Source organism: Lolium rigidum, chromosome 1, assembly GCF_022539505.1.
Source record: "Lolium rigidum isolate FL_2022 chromosome 1, APGP_CSIRO_Lrig_0.1, whole genome shotgun sequence".
NCBI lineage: Eukaryota > Viridiplantae > Streptophyta > Magnoliopsida > Poales > Poaceae > Lolium > Lolium rigidum.
This window is the reverse complement of record NC_061508.1, coordinates 27,734,431-27,752,527: the sequence shown is the minus strand read 5'-3', so window position 1 is coordinate 27,752,527 and position 18,097 is coordinate 27,734,431. Positions and strand designations below refer to the sequence as shown.

Genomic DNA, 18,097 nt, shown 5'->3' with positions numbered 1-18,097 from the left:
TTTTGGTAGCCGGATCCATACCTATTTTTGGTAGTCGGATCCGCACCTATATTTTGGTAGCCGGATCCATACCTATTTTTGGTAGTCGGATCTGCACCTATATTTTTTGGTAGCCGGATCCATACCTATTTTTGGTAGTTGGATCCGCACCTATATTTTTGTAGCCGGATCCATACCAAAATTTTGGTAGGTGGATCCGCACCTAAATTTTTGGAAGTCGGATCCACACCTAAATTTTGGTAGGTGGATCCGCACCGAGGACCACTGCGACAATCAATCTCTCCGGTTCAATGGAACACCGAAGAAAACCTTGCAAAGTGGCAGATCCGACTTCGATCCGGCAAGACTGGGCCGCACACGCATCACTTGAAGCAGTCAAAGACGGACACGTGAAAGATTTGCCGTCGCGAGCCAACATGCAGATGATTTGGTGCTGGCATTCAAGTTGGAAAAATCTGCACGTGAAGTTCACTCACGTACAAAGGCCAAGCGCAGAAAAGATCAGTTGGTGCAACTCCACGTGAAGATGACATTCCAATGAATCAAGGAAAGCCCTTATGTAGTTGTGTGTGCCTGTCAGTGTTAAGTCAATCAGGTCTGTCGGTTTGCTTGGCATGATCCTGGCCGACACCGCAGATGGCATTGCCTTCATGAATCCGTCTCCACTTCTGCAACCACCGATGTCAGCTCCACTCCGACTTCGCCACAGCCTGCACATTAGTTTGTCACCTTGGCTTCATCGCAACCAGATTCACCTCTATCATGAACGACACTGACTCCGCTCCAAACAGCTAAGTCCCTATTTATATTTCATATTTTAATATTTTATGATCATGAGATTAAGATTGGTTCACTCATATCCTGAGTCTTTTACCGCTTTCATCGTTGGTCATATCTTTCCCACGATTTGCCTCGCGCTCGTGAAAATTTTTGTACTTGTTTTTGCCGCTTAAGGCTCCGAGTACTGCTGCAAAATTTCCGCCTTCGGGCGTTAGCTTGAGTTTTCTGGCCTACACGTTTTCTGTTGTTTATATGTGGATTCCTTAGTAGTGACATTTCGGTACTTAAAGCCGGCCTCTGTTTCTGAGGTTCTTGATTGTTTCGCTATTAAGCGCTATCGCCTCAGCAGATGTTCTGTGTTTAAAGTTCACCTTCTCGCGAAAAGTCAAGCATATAAACCAGAAGAACGGATAAACCAGCACTTGCTTAAAACATATAAATTACATTAACTGTTCAAGATAGTCGAGTTTTGCCTTGACAATTTTATGTTGTTCAACTGCTGCATAGTTTCAGCTTTAAAACATTTGTTCAAAGGCCATTTTGGTTCCACCTTACATTTGTTCGTTGAACATGATCAAAGAAACAATTTAATACAAATATGTTTTTATGTTTATGTATCAGGTACATGACACTTGGACGAACAACAGTCCTCGATTTAAGGTGTTTTCAAGCAGATCTAGCACCACGCAAAACCCCAGTGGAAGCTAGCCGGATCCAATGAGAGAAGGTTAGGTGGATCCATGGCGTGCACAGCTGGAAAAGCAACTTGAGTCTTGATTCCGCTATGTTTAGCCGGAACCAACCCTCGGGGGCTGCGATTTGATCTTAGGTGAAAAGTGTGTTTCCTTTTGGGTATCGAGTCTTGGAAATTTCCGCCTAGATGCTTGGGATTTACGCTATTCCTAAGTCACATATAAAGATGAAGCTACTCTAAGAGCTCCAAGCCGGATTTTCAAGTAAATTCACCTTGGCGCTCGGGGGCTACATCGATGAAGTTCTCTTTGGAACAACAAGCCGAAAAATTTCCACCTTGATGCTTGGGGGCTAAGTTTCTGAGCATCGAGTCTCCTTGGAGAAAGCCGACTCAACGCTCGGGGGCTACATGCATATGGATATGTCAAGAAAATTTTCAAAGATGGCGAAAATCTGGCTAAACTAGTCGGATCCGCACCTAATTTTTGGTAGCCGAATCCGCACCTAATTTTTGGTAGCCGGATCCGCACCTCAATTTTTGGTAGGCGGATCTGCATTTAATTTTTGGTAGCCGGATCCGCACCTAATTTTTGGTAGCCGGATCCGCACCTCAATTTTTGGTAGCCGGATCCACACCTAAATTTTTGGGTAGTCGGATCCACCCCTATATTTTGGCTAGTCAGATCCGAACCTACATTTGGCTAGTCGGATCCATACCGAAGATTACGTTGGATGGTGTCTCCGAAGAATCTGACCATTGGATCATGAAGTTTCCGACCAATACTTGGTTGGAGATATGAAGTTTGGAGTCCTTCAAGATTCTCTATTATTCGTTCCGACCAAAGGGTGAAGATACATGCGCAAGCTGAGCTGGATGGAAGAACGGTGAATCTTGGAGAACTCCGGGGGCTACTGTTGTGGATATACTTCATAGGTATACCATCGACATGGTCCGATTCCGGCAAGCCCGGGTGGCTCACAGATGGTGGTGATAGAATATGGCCCACCGGGCAGCCCAGTTGTTGTTGATCGAGATGGAAGATGTCCAACCCAGGAACAAGGAGCCGGATCTGAACCGCCCTACGAAGGTAGCCGGATCCGAACCGACCTACAGAGGTACCCGAATCCGAAGAGGTCTATGCCAGGAGTCAGATCCGTGGAGGCCCATGAAGGAAGCCGGATCCGTGGAGGCCCATAAGGAACCCGGATCCGATGCGACGTAGATGGAAGGCGGATCCTTGACGTACACGGCAAGACATTGTACCGTAGTTAGGCAACCTGTAATCCGGCTAGGACTCTCCATGTAAACCCTAGATCCGTGCGCCTATATAAGCCGGATCCCGGGAGCCCTGAGGGGAGATCTCGAGCTAGAAGCGAGACAACCACAACTCATTGTAACATCGCGAAAGCGCCCAGATAATTCCAGACAAGCAGCAGTAGGCCCTGTCATCGTGCAGGTGTTCCGAAGCTGGGTAAATCGCGTACCACCGTCCCATGTGCACTCCGCCCTATGGCCCCTACTTCTTCTCCCCCTCGTGAGGATCCCTCCTCCGAGGGACCGTCGATTAGGCAACGACAGTTGGCGCCCACCGTGGCTTGTCAAGGAGGAAGATTTGACTTCCTCTTGTAGCCGAGCCTTGTCAGCTTCCAGAGAAGTGAATTGGGAGGCGAAGGCCTCCAAAGAGGAAATAACGCCTCGCAAGTCCTTAAGAAAGAAGGATATTTTACCAGGAATTGTCAAGCAAAGCACGTTCCAAGAGATTGGCATCACAGTTAGAAAAAGACTTACAGAAGGAGGAGTTGCGGTGGCAGCAGTTGGAGTGACGTCTTTCCCTTTGGAAAGGGAAGAAGCAGTCGATGCTTGAGCCATAGGGGCAGCCTTAGGAGCCGAAGCTTCGGAAGCCACTACGACCGGCGAAGCAACATCAGATTTGGCTTTTTTAGACTGAGGCTCGATAATGCCCTCGTCGCTGCAAAGGTGAAAGGAAGACAATGAAGAGTAAGAAAAATAATGCAATATGTTTGTGATTTCAACTGTTTGGATAGGTATGCACCAGAGGAGGTTAATTCAGATGAGAAAAGAAAGAAGAGGTTCATGAAGGGCATGAATCCTTATATGAAGATGCAATTGAGGCTAGCATGGACCGCAGAGTTCCAGGAACTGATTGACTCGGCAATCACTTTCGAGGATGACTACAAGCAGGTCCAGGAAGAAAGGAGGAAGAGGGCTCGTATCGAGCCAAGGAAGTACCCAATTACTAAACCAACACCGGATAGAATCTTCAAACCACGATTCAGACCTATCGGTAACCAAAATAACCGTGGAGGTCCGAATCCGAACCGAAAATCGCAGATAATCTGCAACAACTGTGGGCAGAGGGGACACATCATGAGAGAGTGTTAGAAACCCAGGATCATATGTTATGGTTGTGGGCAAGTTAGACACATGAAGTCGGAGTGTCCGAACAAGGCGTCCTGGAGTGGGCAGAACTCGGGAGGAGGACGAGCCACAGCAAAGGGCCCATATGCCCATCATACGACGGGTCAAGAAAGGCCATCAAGCAACAGGACACGAAGGCCCATCAAGAAATGGTCCACGAAGGCCCATCAAGAAACGGGACATAAATGCCCAACCGGGCCAATCTTGCTTAGTTTACCATCCTAGCTGGGCTTAATTTTGAGTAGGCCGGCCCAACGAATTATTCAGTGGACACATGTTTCCTTTTGATTCGTGGATGTGGTCGTCTTGTATATATCGCCATGTCCGGACACGTGTCATGACTCTAATGGTACAATTATCACAATCGTGTTACTTTTGATGAGAGCATATGTGCGACACGGGTATCTCGGACATTGCCACGTGTCTTCCTTGGTAGGTGCCTCATTTCTTCAGCGGGCCAAGCCACGACATCGCTGACAACATGCGAGACGACAAAATTCTTTTACACGACTGTAATGACAGGACAATCATTGTTCTAACAGGACAGACATGTCGGTCGACTACATGGGGACCACCCTTGCAAGGATTAAGTCCGTCACGACGTACCAGGCTGGGTGTGCTTCGGGCTTGGACTTGGCCGTATCCATGACAGGATGCCCAAACTGTCAGCCTGGCCATCTCTGACGCGAGCTTGCCCATAGAATTCAAAACCTTCAATATCACGTGTCCGTGACGGTTTTTTAACATTCCCTGACAAAATAAAATCGTCAGCAAAAACTAAGTATGTTGTACTGTGCCAGGACACTATGATGCAATGTTACCAAAAATAGTGCAACACGCTACAAAAAAGGCAGTACACATGCAATGCACTGCTAGAACACAGTGCACGAGTAGTGCACTTCTAGGACACCGCGCCATGCAAAATGATTCAATGTAGTGTAATATGGTACATAAAAGCGTTCATGGGTGGTAAGACACCGTGCACCGCAAAGCGATTCAAGAAAGTGGAATGTGAGTTGCATGGGTGGTGCACTAGCAGGACACTGTGCCGCACAATGACATCCAAGGTAGTACGATACATGCGAGTGCAACATGGTACAAAAATGCAGTTCACGGGAGGTGTGCTACCAAGACACCTTTCCGTGCAAAGCAATCCAAGGCAGTGAAACCTAGGCATGAAAGATAGTGCAAAAAAATCGTCGAAACTTATGAACCTACGACCTAGTTTAGATCTTGACACGACTAGCACATCCGTAAAAAATGGAATTTTATTTGGATCGCTTAGTTCGAGAGATATTTTGATTTTTGTATTCGAATGTAGAAAAGAGAAGGGAAAGAGTACTAGCGACCCTCTCTGCGGTAGACACGTGGCATGCAGGGAAGGGGGTGTGAAGTCGCGCGAGGAACTAGAGTGCGCCACTTGTTTAAGTGTTTAGCAATATTTATAGACATCTTAGTTCTTGACTAAAGATGTGTGCATAGATTTTAACACGTAACTTTTTTCAAGTAAAAGTAAGCCCATATTCCATTCGTTCGAAAAAACGTTTCTCAACTTTCTGTAGATTCGCATGAATATATTTAGATACATGTAAATCTAGACAAATATATGACACTTATATCCTAGGGGACGTTGTATATGTTTTTATATGTAGTTATCATAGACATATATTAGCCTTAAATGCCCGTTGTGTCGACTTTGCGTGATGACCCCGAAAAATATAGAGTGGGCCCTGAGCTCGTCCTCTAACCTTCTCTGATTAGTTGATGCTACCTAGCATTATGATACTTATATTTCCATGAATCATTTCACTTTGTTTTATTGTTGAGGATCTTTATTTCCGCAGTTGTGTAGGTACATGTATTAATTAATGACATTGTCATCCAAATATCTAAGGTGTGTGGCTCCATAACACAGATTGCACAAATTGCTGAGTGGGCTCTAGGGCGCGCTTGGTTGCCTAGGCCGAATTCCTGCATTAATGCGCCAGCGAGATGGGAGGCATTGCGCGTCGAGAACGGGCCATGGGCCACTTTTGGCGGATCGTTTGGTAGTCCGTGCAGCCTTTTGCGCGTCGGAGATGGAACCCAGGCCTCATCGTTTGGTTGTCCGTTTCCAGCTCATTCCTCCCAGGTCATGCAGCCCACAGCCTGTTTGGTTGCAGATAGCTCAGTGATGTGGTAACCCCTTCACTTAGAGTGGTGAGGTTACCCAGTACTGAATAATAGCACACATCAGATTCAGTTCATCATAAAAGATGCTGGTAATACACAGAAACTACTACTTAGTGGGCGATGCATCACGAACGAAGCAACTACTTCGTGATGCATCACAGGTTCATCACGAGGGGTTAGTATATACCACCTCGAACAAGTTCATCATTACAAACCGGGGATCAGGTTGTAGCAAGTCCTAGCTAATGTAGGGATACAAGATCACCTCCCAAAATCAGCGGATCATGAGAAGAAGCAGAAGCACTAAGCAGGAAACTGGTTGCGGAGCCAAGTCCTAAGATAGCTCCTCCTCTCCGGTGGTTGCAGCTTACGATAGACGACATACTCGGTTTCATTGTCTGCAATGAAGTCGATAGCCCTGACCAACAAGTTAGGCTGGAATAGCTGCGCCTTGCAGACGAACAGGGGAGTGAAGATCGTCTTCATCTGAGCGTAGTTGGTGATCGGGGTGCCGACGTACTGATGGTGCTTCGGGTACCGCTGCAATCGACAAGGAACAGATGTTAGTGCGGACGACATTGATATGTATATACTTTCAGATCTATGCATGAGCTCAATGGGGATTCATACCAGGATTTACTCGTCTGCCGCCCCTTCATCACCGCCGTAGAAGCAGCAACCATCTTCGCTCCAGTCCAGAATGCGATCGGATTTCATCTTCATGTTGACGCTCCACTTCGTCTTCCAGTTTCTGATGTGGTTGTACAACTGAAGAGTGGTGACATGTACGCCGGCGAATGCAAGAACATCCACGGCCTCCTTATTCACCTGCTGCTCCTTGAATCCCATGTTGAAGCAGACGCCGCTACGGACGAGCTGCGGTTCAGCACAAACTCTGATAGCTCACGTTTCCAAACCATGGATGGTTTTCTTGCTATCAGAGATGGCTGAGTATTCACACTTGGCGCAGACAGATCAAGGGAGCCCAAAGGTATGATCGCCTACATGACAAATACTAGCAGATCAATGGACTACCACATGGAAATCCTTAAGCACTAGCAGATCTATAAACTACCAGTACCACATCAAAGAACAGCGAGGTAGGTAAGATCGGCCTTACAGTCAAAGCAGCCACACGCAGCACCGAGGTACGGGAAGCAGGGGACCCTAGCGAAGAAGCAGGCAGCACCAACGTCCCAGTGGAAGATGCAGGCAGCACCACCGTCCCCGTCGTAGAGTCATATGGAACCTGGAAAACCTCCACAACCTCCACCGGCGACGAAGGAATGTCCTACAATGGATTCGTTCAGACCCCGGTTGTGTACCCATAAGATCCAGATCTAAGGCTAGGGTTTGCAGAAGCTTACCACAACTGAAGTCATCGACTCACACGAAGAAGACGACCATCCTCCGCGGCTAGTAGCCGCTGCCACAGCCACCGTCGCCATCGCCGTCGCAAGCCTCGCCGACCGTGCGGGTGAGGTAGACCCGGCCATGTTGCTAGATCGGGGATGCTGGATGAGCTCGAAATGGGGAGAAATGGGGGATTTGGATTTGCCGGTGAGAGAGCCGCCCCTATATACGGTGGCGAAAATTCAAGCGCGATGACCGAATTCATGGCGCCGAGATTTCGCCGTCCCGCGCGAGCTCTCGCCATCTCCCGCGGTGGCTCTGCGAGGACTCCGCGTTTTCCACTTCTGCGGAAACGGGGGTGGCTCCCTAGAAACGGCCGAACCGGGCGTTCCTCCAGGGCCTGGCCCGAGGGTGCTTTGAGAATCGGTTGCTGCAAGAACGCGGCGTCGACCAGGAAACCAAACGGACCGAAAAAAGCTGGACCGATGCGAGCGAGGGGCATGCAGCCTACCAAACGCGCCCCTAGTAAATAAGTGGTGAGCGGCCTGAGAGGTCGTTCACGTGATTATTCAAAGATATTTACATGGTGAGAGTTATCCCTAGTACCCAATCACAATACAAATAGTACGTTGTCGATTACAAACACTGCGGATATCCATATTGGTGTACAGTATACATGTGCAATCCGATCAATTCTTGTTCTGGAGAAGGCGGCTCCGGAGCTCCCCAAGAGCCATAATGGGAAATAAGTTGCGGTAGTTGGCATAGTTAAAGTACAAGGATGAATTAAAGCATCCAACATGTTCCTGTTATCAAAATGGAAGAATAAGAGATCAAAAATAAATCTGGAGTTGAACCGTTAATTTTCAATTGTCACGGTGTAAGGTAACAGTTTATCCATTTAGACAACACGGTAGACCATTAAGGGTTTTGAACTATTATACTATTTTGAAACCATAATATTTAGCGCACATATATTTAATACTTTGTTAGTCGTATAAGAGCAAGTACAATAGAGTCCAGTCAGCTGACTATAAGACATTAAATAATATATTTTAGATGAGTTGGAGGAGAGAGAAGAGGAGAGAGAAGGGAGGTGGGCTACTATGCAATAGCCAGCTCTTGCACGTGCTCCTAGGCACCTTGTGAGAGTGAAAGGTGGGCCATATATTAGTAAGGCTGGTCATAGTGCATAGTATCATATACTAGTATCATGCATATGATACTTGTCTATGATACTATCTCTATAGTAGGTGGTATTATAGTGTAGTATCATAAACTTGTAAATTTATTATTTTGTAGAATCCCAATGTAAATCTATGAACACGATCTATTTGGTATTTACTTTTCTCGTAACATGCGCTATGATACAGTATCTACCTATGTTACTCTAATCCTATCTCTCCTCATTAATTAGATGCCACATCATCATTTTTGTGGGCCTAGGATGCATGATACTACCTATGATACTAGCACTATGGCCAGCCTAAAGTACTACATTCTTATAGCCACTATTGTACATGTTAGCTATATGATGACTACAAATGATATGACATCTAGCCAACAGTTGACTATACTATTGGAATTGCTCTAAGAGACATTTTTTAGAACTCTGCTATACTTAGTCTTGAAGTTGACAACAGCCTTTCTGGTTTTATATTTAATATATATCTTCCAAAAATTAATCTTAAGAGTACAATAAGTTTTATCTAACAAACTGACACCTTCATTACCTGTTGGGGGAATTCGCCAGTTTCCAGTTGCATGTTGACCAATAGTTTTGCTGCTTTGTATACTGCTGCTTAGGATTTTAAAGATATGAAATTCCTTGGACATATAATATAATTCTTTCAAAATAATGAAATATGTAAATTTATTAACAAACCTGCCCAGCATAAATTAAAGCTAGCATTGCAAATGATGTGTTCACTGCAATAGGATTACCACTGTCAACATAATCCTGTAAATAATATAAGAAAATAATTAAGAACGTGTACTCTTGAGCTTACTGATAAAATGAACGTAAACTTACACTCTAGAGCATGCTCTTGTATATGGGACTGCATACGATGATTTTTCTTGCGTTGCATAGCTTGAACCAGAAGATGGAAAATGTGAAATATACTACAACTGCGGTCCTTGATTTGTTTTATCTATCCTAGACAAAAGTTACCATTTTTAACACTTCCACTTGCAATAATAATTTCATATTTCTTTTTATGTGGGCAGTAGTCATCATAATTACAGCAATAGAAGGAAAAAAATTCATGGTGCTTCAAATTTGTAAACAGCATGAAACTTCACTAGACCACTAGGCGATATAAGATCACATATACTATGTTTGACTCAATATATTTTGACTACTTCCTTAAAAATAGTACTGTAGCATATTTTGGTAAGGCAACAATGTCACCATTTCAATACAACAAAAGCACATGCACTACAATTGTACATTCTAATCTTGATTAAGAAGCTTAAGGATGCACTGGTTGCTGACCATGATTTATTTGTATTCGGAGGCAATGCGTGAGGACCTAAATATTAGGCCAAGGTGCCTACGATCCAAATACTTGATCCTATTCCTTCATAATTTTAGATTTTTTTGAACTTTCCTTATTATATCATGGCCGCATACAACTAATATTTTTGTAGTCCATCCAGTGACCTTATCACAATGCTATCATAGTATTCCATGTAAGATCCTTTGCAATAAATCAGAGTAGTTTAAACTTGTAACTATTAAATGCATTGGTTTATAAGGAGAGTAATTGAAAATGTTACCTCTATGTCACTAGATATATTGCTTTCTCCCCATCCACATGTTATTTGTTGCTTCGACAACAGAAAGCTACATGCTTTCCTGATGGAATAACTATTATCATAAGTTCTTCCAGCAGCAACTAATCCTCTTACCGCAAACATGGTTCCATAAGTAAAACAAATACCCCAGGTTCCATACCTATGAGATTAATAATAAATGTTTGTTCCAAATTTACATCAGATGTAAACGTAAATTGTATGAAATAAACTCAGAATTGTACTTACCATGCACCATCCTTTCGTTGACTCTTCTCAATGAACATAGAAGCATTTTTTATGCATTTTTCTATCTCGCCGCTACGATGTTGTGGATGCATATCTTTAAAAATAACTAAAGCATCAAGAGCTGATGCAGTGCATTCAACAGATCTACAAATATTTATTTCCCATAGCTCAGTTAAATTAATTTAATATTACTATAGAAGAAACCTTAACTAACAAGGTTTTGAGATTTCTTACGGATAATCGATGACAATTTTCCGAAAGCTCTCTGAAGGGTTAAGAACCTATGTTGTCAATAAAGACTGATATATTAAGGTGGAGGGGTGATACATAGTAAAATTTGACATTTGAAAGAAAATTTGCTTGGATATGAAAGAAAGACATGCCTTATGGTAACACTTCATAAAATACTTCTTAAAATTCTCATTATCAATGCACAATGGAGTTAACGGGATTTTGGCACTGCCCCAAGAAATCACCACGGGGGTAGGCCGTAATCACGACGGACGGTGACCTGGTGGTTATAGTCAGCGGGGTCATATGACGCGATGCTCCAAGACATATTAACTCAAGGGACACGATGAAGTCACCCAAGTGACATGGCGTGGTGTTCCCAAAACTAAAGAAGAAATCTGAGCAATAATGCTATACTTACGAATTAACTGGGCAGGTTACGGAGAGCCTACGGACTGACGTGTAGAGGTTCGGTTGGTTGAGATTTTTATCCGCACTGAAAACCTGGGCCACAATCTGATTTCTAGACTGCTTACTGTATAGCATTATCAGTCCGTAAGAAATTTTTGTAACAAAATGTCGCTACGTGTAGCATTACCAGCCAACAGTTAAGGTAGTGCAAGGGGCCGCTGCATCCCAAGACGATATGTCTCTAAGGAGGCACGATATAAATAAGACTGGACATGCATGGGACCATGACTGTACATCATCTCCCGCATTGTATGGTTGTATACCAAAGAATATGCCACTGTGCTTAGTATAGATATGACTAAAGCTTTTCAGTTAGAAACTCAATTCGGCTCCCGGGCGTGCGTATGATCCCTCTACCATAAAAACATATTTTTAAGTATTAAAAAAATTTGATATAAAAAATTTACATGTACATCTCCATAGTATATATGTATTCTTCAAGTTTCACGAAAAAATGATATTTTTTGTAGTCTAAGTGAAAAAGAGAAAATTTGTTGTGACAAGTCTTTGTTTCAGCACCAAATTTTGTCTTTTTTAGACACGCCACATGACATGTCGATTTTTCATGAAACGATTTTGTGAGCGCTTAGCACATGAAGATGTACGTGTGAAATTTGTTTTTCAAATTTTTTAACATTTTAATACGTGTCTAACATGTATTTTAAAATAAAGGGAGCATACGCTCCCATGTGCCAAAACATCACTCCCCTTTCCAGTGGGATAATATAGACGATGGAGAAGGGAGTGGATTTTTATAGCCTAAGCTACATATAGCAATTATTTTTTGCAAAATTCGAAAAATGGAATTTCAAAGTTCAAAAAAACGTTGAGAAAAAAATTTAGATGTATAGAATGATGTGGTCTACCAGTTTGTAAAATTTGAACTCGAGATACTGCATATTTGGGGCTCCACAAAAAATGAAAAATCTAACCAATCTTACATCGTTCACTATTGTAGATGTCAGAAATTGTCATTTTTCACAGCCCCGAATATAAGGTATTTCGAGTTCAAAATTTATAAGTTTGTAGATCACAGGATTGTCTGCATGTGGCTTTAATTTTAGATTTTTTAACTTTCAAATATTGTTTTCACAAAGAAAAACAAGCTACTTGTAGCTCGAGCTACACTTGTGGTTTCCGCGGTGGAGAATAGCATAAAATGCATAACTAGGAACAGAGTAATCTCACCCCGAAACTTGAAAAGTATTTTCAAACACTCAAAATTTGTATTTCAAAGTTTAGAAAAAATATGAACCAAAATTTTAGAAGGTGCCATTAATTGATGTACACTGCAAATGTGTAAAACCTCAATACAAAGTACTTTGTGATGTAAGCTACACAAAAATAGCGAAATCTCACAAATTTTATAGTGTATATCATTGACTACCTCTACGATCGTTTTCCAGATTTTTAAAATAAATTGAAATCAAATTTTAAATGTGTCACTGGTAGAAAGTATGCCTTTCCTCAGCCCCCTTTGGTCCTGGCCGTGTCCTGGGCCAGGGACCAAAAGCCTGGCCACGTCGCCCTGAATCCGCCCAATCGTACGACACCCATAAGTCCCGGTTCGTTAGGACCCATTTGTCCCGGTTTGTATCAAAAACCGAGACAAAAGGGTTTTGCGGCCCGCTGCGTCTGCGGTACCTCCTTTAATCACGGCTGGTGACATGCGCCGGGACTTAAATTCAAATGGTTCGTTCCCTGCGCGAACGCCGATCGTCGCGTCACCATTACTGGTCGACGTTGAAATCGAGCGTCACGCAGAATCTGAGCCGTCGGCGCTGGCGGCCAGCCACGGAAATTGATCACCCGATGGCTGGCGTGTTCATCTTCATCTTCCTTTCCTTTATATGCTCAAATCTTCTCCACCATTGCCGCACACATTCTTCTCCATCTCATCTCCTCCACCATTGCAAAAAGCTCTCCTCTCCGTCGACGTTTAGGACTCAATGGAGCACCTTGCGCGCGACCCGGCTCCTCGAACTCGGGTATACCACCTCATGGTCGAAGGGATGTCTTTCAAGGTCGCGGTCGCTATCCGTCCAAGAAGGGTGGAGAAGTGGATCTGCGCCATGAAGAGGGACTATCTCGACAACGCACCAATCAAGTGTGTTGGCTTGGACTGCAAGTTCACCAACCATCGCGGGGTTGATCAGCGCGCCGCCGTCCTTCAATTCTCGGTGGCGTCCGAGAATTTGGTTTTCCAGATTTGTTTGGCGGATGAAGTGCCACAACTGCTGAAGGATTTCTTGCAGGATAATAGCATCCAATTTGGCAGCACGACTATCGGCAAAGACGTGGAAATGCTCATATTACTTCTGCGTGGGATCTCCAGAAGATACTCCCAAACCCTACCAATAAGCCCACTCCAAGTCTGTATGATGTGGCAAATGCTATTGTTGGCACAAATCTTGAGAATAAGAAGAGGGACAAGAAGAACATGAAGCAGTACAGTAAGGAAGAAGATGAACTTATTTTTGGATGGAACAACTTTCCATTGAGCTATGAGCAAGTGCACTATGCCGCTCTAGATGCTCGCCTAGGGTTCGAGATGGCTAGGAGTCATTGGAGACTAGTTGACTACAATAGCCATTTTGATCGTCTCAATATTTAAAGATGATGATGTTGTGGTGTGTGGTGTGTGTCTTCTTCTATATTTGTATGAACTATGGATCGTCTAAATATATCAAATCTTTCTATTGTTATTCAAATATTTCATGTTTTTATATTTGCAGTTTTCTTATAGAATGCCATATATTCGTATCCAAGTTCCTTTTAAGAATATACATGCCGATATTCGTATCCAAGTTATTGTTAACAACATGAAAACATATGTTTCTTATAGAATGCCATATGGTTACTGCTAACGCTTTTCAGGTTCCATTTATTTGTCCAAGTTACTTGTCCAAGTTATTTTTCGAATTGCGGTTTACAGATTTAAAGATATTAATTATTTGGTCATATCATATGAATAATGCATATATTATTTGATAATAATAATAAATGAATAAAAACAAAATTGTTTCATATTCAAATTTCTCACATTTTTCTAATAATAATGCATATATTATTTGTCGAATTGCGGTTTAAAGATTCAAAGATATTAATTATTTGGCCATATTATGTGAATAATGCATATATTATTTGATAATAATAAAAAAATGAATAACAATATTTTTTTCATATTCATATTCCTCACATTTTTCTAATAATAATACATATATTATTTATCCAATTGCGGTTTACATATTCAAAGATATTAATTATTTGGCCATATTATATGAATAATGCATATATTATTTGATAAGAATAATAAATGAATGACAACAAAATTGTTTAATATTCAAGTTCCTCACATTTTTCTAATAATAATGCATATATTATTTGCCCAATTGCAATTTACAAATTCAAAGATATTAATTATTTGGCCATATTATATGAATAATGCCAATATTATTTGATAATAATAATAAAAAAATGAATAAAACTAAATTATTTCATATTCAAATTCCTCACACTTTTCTAATAATAATGCATATATTATTTGTCCAATTGCGGCTTACAGATTCAAAGATATTAATTATCTAGCCATATTATATGAATAATGCATATATTATTTGATAATAATAATAAAAGTAGATTTATTACTGATTTTATTTTCATTGGAATTCAATATTATTATCTATTCATTATTGTTTACTTACATAATTTTTTTTGGTTTCAAAAAATACAGAAATGTGACACAATGGTATAAGAGTTAATAGGATTGTTATGGTAGTATTTACAACAAGGTACAATCACATTCGCGGCAGGAAAGAACCAAGAAGTTAAGCGTGCTAAGGGTGGAGTAGTGTGAGGATGGGTGACCGACCGAGAACTGATGACTAAGTTTACAGTTTTACTAAAAATTAAGTGTAATTAGTGTTAAAGATATTACAAGTGAGATAGTAACGAGTCAAATAATTAGAAAAAAATTAAAATAAAAAAGAAATTATAAAAATGAAACTAGAAAAAAAAACAATTTCAGAAAATAATAATTGGTCTCGGTTGGGCTTACGAGCCGGGACTAAATGTCGCCTGAATAGTTCCGGTTGGCAAACTGGGACCCAGAGGCCTTTACGGTGCGGGGCTGAGGGGGTGTTTGGTGTGGCTTTTTTTGGCTTTTGGCTTTGGCAAAAGCCACCAAAAGCACCTAAATAGGTGCTTTTTTTGGCTTTTGGATTTTGGAAGCCAAAAACAAAGATCCTATTCTTTTGGCTTCCAAAATCCAAAAGCCAAAAAAAGCACCTATTTAGGTGCTTTTGGTGGCTTTTGCCAAAGCCAAAAGCCAAAAAAAGCCACACCAAACACCCCCTGAAAGCCCTGTCCACTAGTGTTTGAAAATAAAGAGCTACATATATGTTGACCTCCATTTGTACACTTATGTAATCTCACACCTTAGGCTCTGCAGGGATATAAAGGAGAGCATGCCCTATCATTTGGTGCACATAATACATGTTATTCACACCCCACAACTCGAACACCCATGAACATACCTAAGTCTAGCCCCGGTGCACAGCACACTATCCAGAACAAAGATGCTTCAGTTTTACTACCCGGCCATGTCCATGCAATGTAACATTTAGGAAAAATATACATATAGATGTATGTTTTTACTCGTTTCGAGATCTACTGAATTCCAAGCAAATGCCAATTTAGAAGGTACACACATATGACGATGGGGCTGATATGTTTACCAAGGTCGTGACAAGATGAAAGCTGTAGTTATGCCATCGGCTCGACGACATGACTATCGAGGCAGTGAGATCTTCCATGATGTCGGGAGGAGGAGTTTGTTGGGCCATATCCCTCTACATAGAGGTGTGTTACCAGCCCAACATCAGCCCAGAAAGTATAACACATGTCAACTATTAATCAACGTTCGCATCCAATGACTGAACTACCTCCCTGACAGGTACAAAAGATAAAATTGTAGCCACCGTTGGTGTCTGTGTGTGTGAGAGGCAAGGGAAAGCCAGAACGCGGTTACTCTGTGAGAGGTTGAGAAAACACACTAGACCACCACAACCAAGTGAGAAAAGAGGAAGAATGAGAGGTAATTTCTGTCCAGATTTCAAATCTATCAGGTCTATCTTCAGTTGGTGTTTGGAGACTCAAACGTACTTGGATTAGATCTAAAATTGGTGATTGTGTTCCTTACTTTAAGTACTTCGGTCTGGTTATATGGTTTGATATTTCGATGAGTGGAGAGTCTAATTTGAGAGCGGTTTTGTTAGTTCGAATTGTTACAGTTTTAGCACAGAGTAGTTTTGGAAGAAAACTGTTTGGTGGGGAGAGGGGGGACGGTATCCGATTGAGCTGATTTGGGATCAGTACGTTGGGTACTCATATGTCTATGTGACTACAAAATTTGGTGCTGATTGGATCTAACGTTTAAGAGCAATTTGTTGTTTATCGAAGGGGACATAAACTGTGATCTCTCTATTTTACCTCTTCTGGTTGCGATTGTTATTCCCAGTGGGCAACAGGCTGAAGTGAGTTGTAATCTCTAGATTTTATAGAGAAAAGGTTGTACCCATGTTGCTAATAATGAAACTTGCATGGACATGTTGGTCCACACCCCTGATTTTCCATGCTCACGTTGAGCAGGGTTTTCACGTAAATCTCTGTGTCACTTGTGTGTGTGCTTGTGTTTATTTTTTTCTATTGCATATATATTGGTCAAAGCTATTCTGGAGTGTATATATTTCACAAAGGCTAGTGGGCTATGAGGCCGTGTATCTCCCCTCGTTTCACCAACAAAGTGATATTAGAGTTGAGGTTCAGTTTCTACCCAAGTTTCATAGAAACATTTGTTTTGAGCTCAGTGCATTTGCTTGTGTAAAAGATGGACGTGAATACCAACAGAATGATATCATCTAATGGTACAAATTATAAAGCTCGGGAGAGAAAAATGAAGGATTCATTTTATGCAAAGGAATACATGATGCAAATGTTCTCCACTGAGATGCCTGATGACATGAAGCTAGATCAGAAGGATGCACTTCATCAACAAGCATGTGTATTCATTTGATAGTGGGTCGATGACATTATTTTGAGACATGTCATTGATGAGACAAATGCACACACCTTGGTAGAAATTGGAGGAGTTGTATGCTCGCAAAGAAGGTACAAACAAGATGTTCTTGATCAAGAAATTGATGTGTTTGAAGTACAAGGAGGGCACTCCAGTTGCAGGTCATGTGAATGAATTTATGGGTATTATAAATCAACTATCTTCAATAATGGGAATCACATTTGAAGATGAAGTGACAACCTTATGCTACTTGGCTCATTACCGAACACTTGGGGGACCATTAAGATCATTTTATGAAATTCAACACCTAATGGCGTTGTCACTTGGAACCTTGTGAAGACTAATGTACTAAATGAAGAGTCCAAAAGAATGCTAACAAGGAAAGTTCTTTCTCAAACTCAGAGGTGTTGGTGACTCGGTCATGGGGGAGAAGCAAGAGTAGCTTTCCAAATAAGGGAGAAGGAGGACGTAAAATAAAATCTAAAGGCAAACATTAGGAATTTGTGTGCCATCACTGCCATGAGAAGGGCCACATCAAGTGGTATGTGATCAATGGAAGAAGGATTAAAAGAATGGAAAGCTGAAGCAACTTCAGGGACAAACATATAATGACAGTGATAGTGAAGGAAGGATTGCTGCAATTGGGGAGATTATGGTCCTCGTGCATGAAGAACATGATGGAAGCACTCGTTCCACTACTGAGGAGAGGATCACTATACTTTCTGATGATACCATCCACCTTGTAGATGGTGAAGAGATGACTAGGATACCAGACAACAATGCTAACATGCATTCTACATCTCATAGAAAGTTCTTCACAAATTATACACCAGGTG

At 41.9% G+C, this 18,097-nt stretch overlaps 1 protein-coding gene across 1 annotated transcript in view; it reads right to left on the bottom strand.

The window, feature by feature from the left end:
- Window positions 1-8,127: 8,127 nt before the first annotated feature.
- LOC124670152 (achilleol B synthase-like) overlaps window positions 8,128-18,097 on the bottom strand; it is a 46,334-nt gene continuing 36,364 nt past the window's right edge. Inside the window, exons 13-18 of the mRNA XM_047206658.1 lie at window positions 10,718-10,764; window positions 10,484-10,627; window positions 10,220-10,397; window positions 9,320-9,398; window positions 9,172-9,233; window positions 8,128-8,244 (exon numbers count right to left, since the gene is read on the bottom strand). Coding sequence (XP_047062614.1) covers window positions 8,128-8,244; window positions 9,172-9,233; window positions 9,320-9,398; window positions 10,220-10,397; window positions 10,484-10,627; window positions 10,718-10,764 — 627 coding nt within the window. The remainder of the gene's footprint in view (window positions 8,245-9,171; window positions 9,234-9,319; window positions 9,399-10,219; window positions 10,398-10,483; window positions 10,628-10,717; window positions 10,765-18,097) is intronic.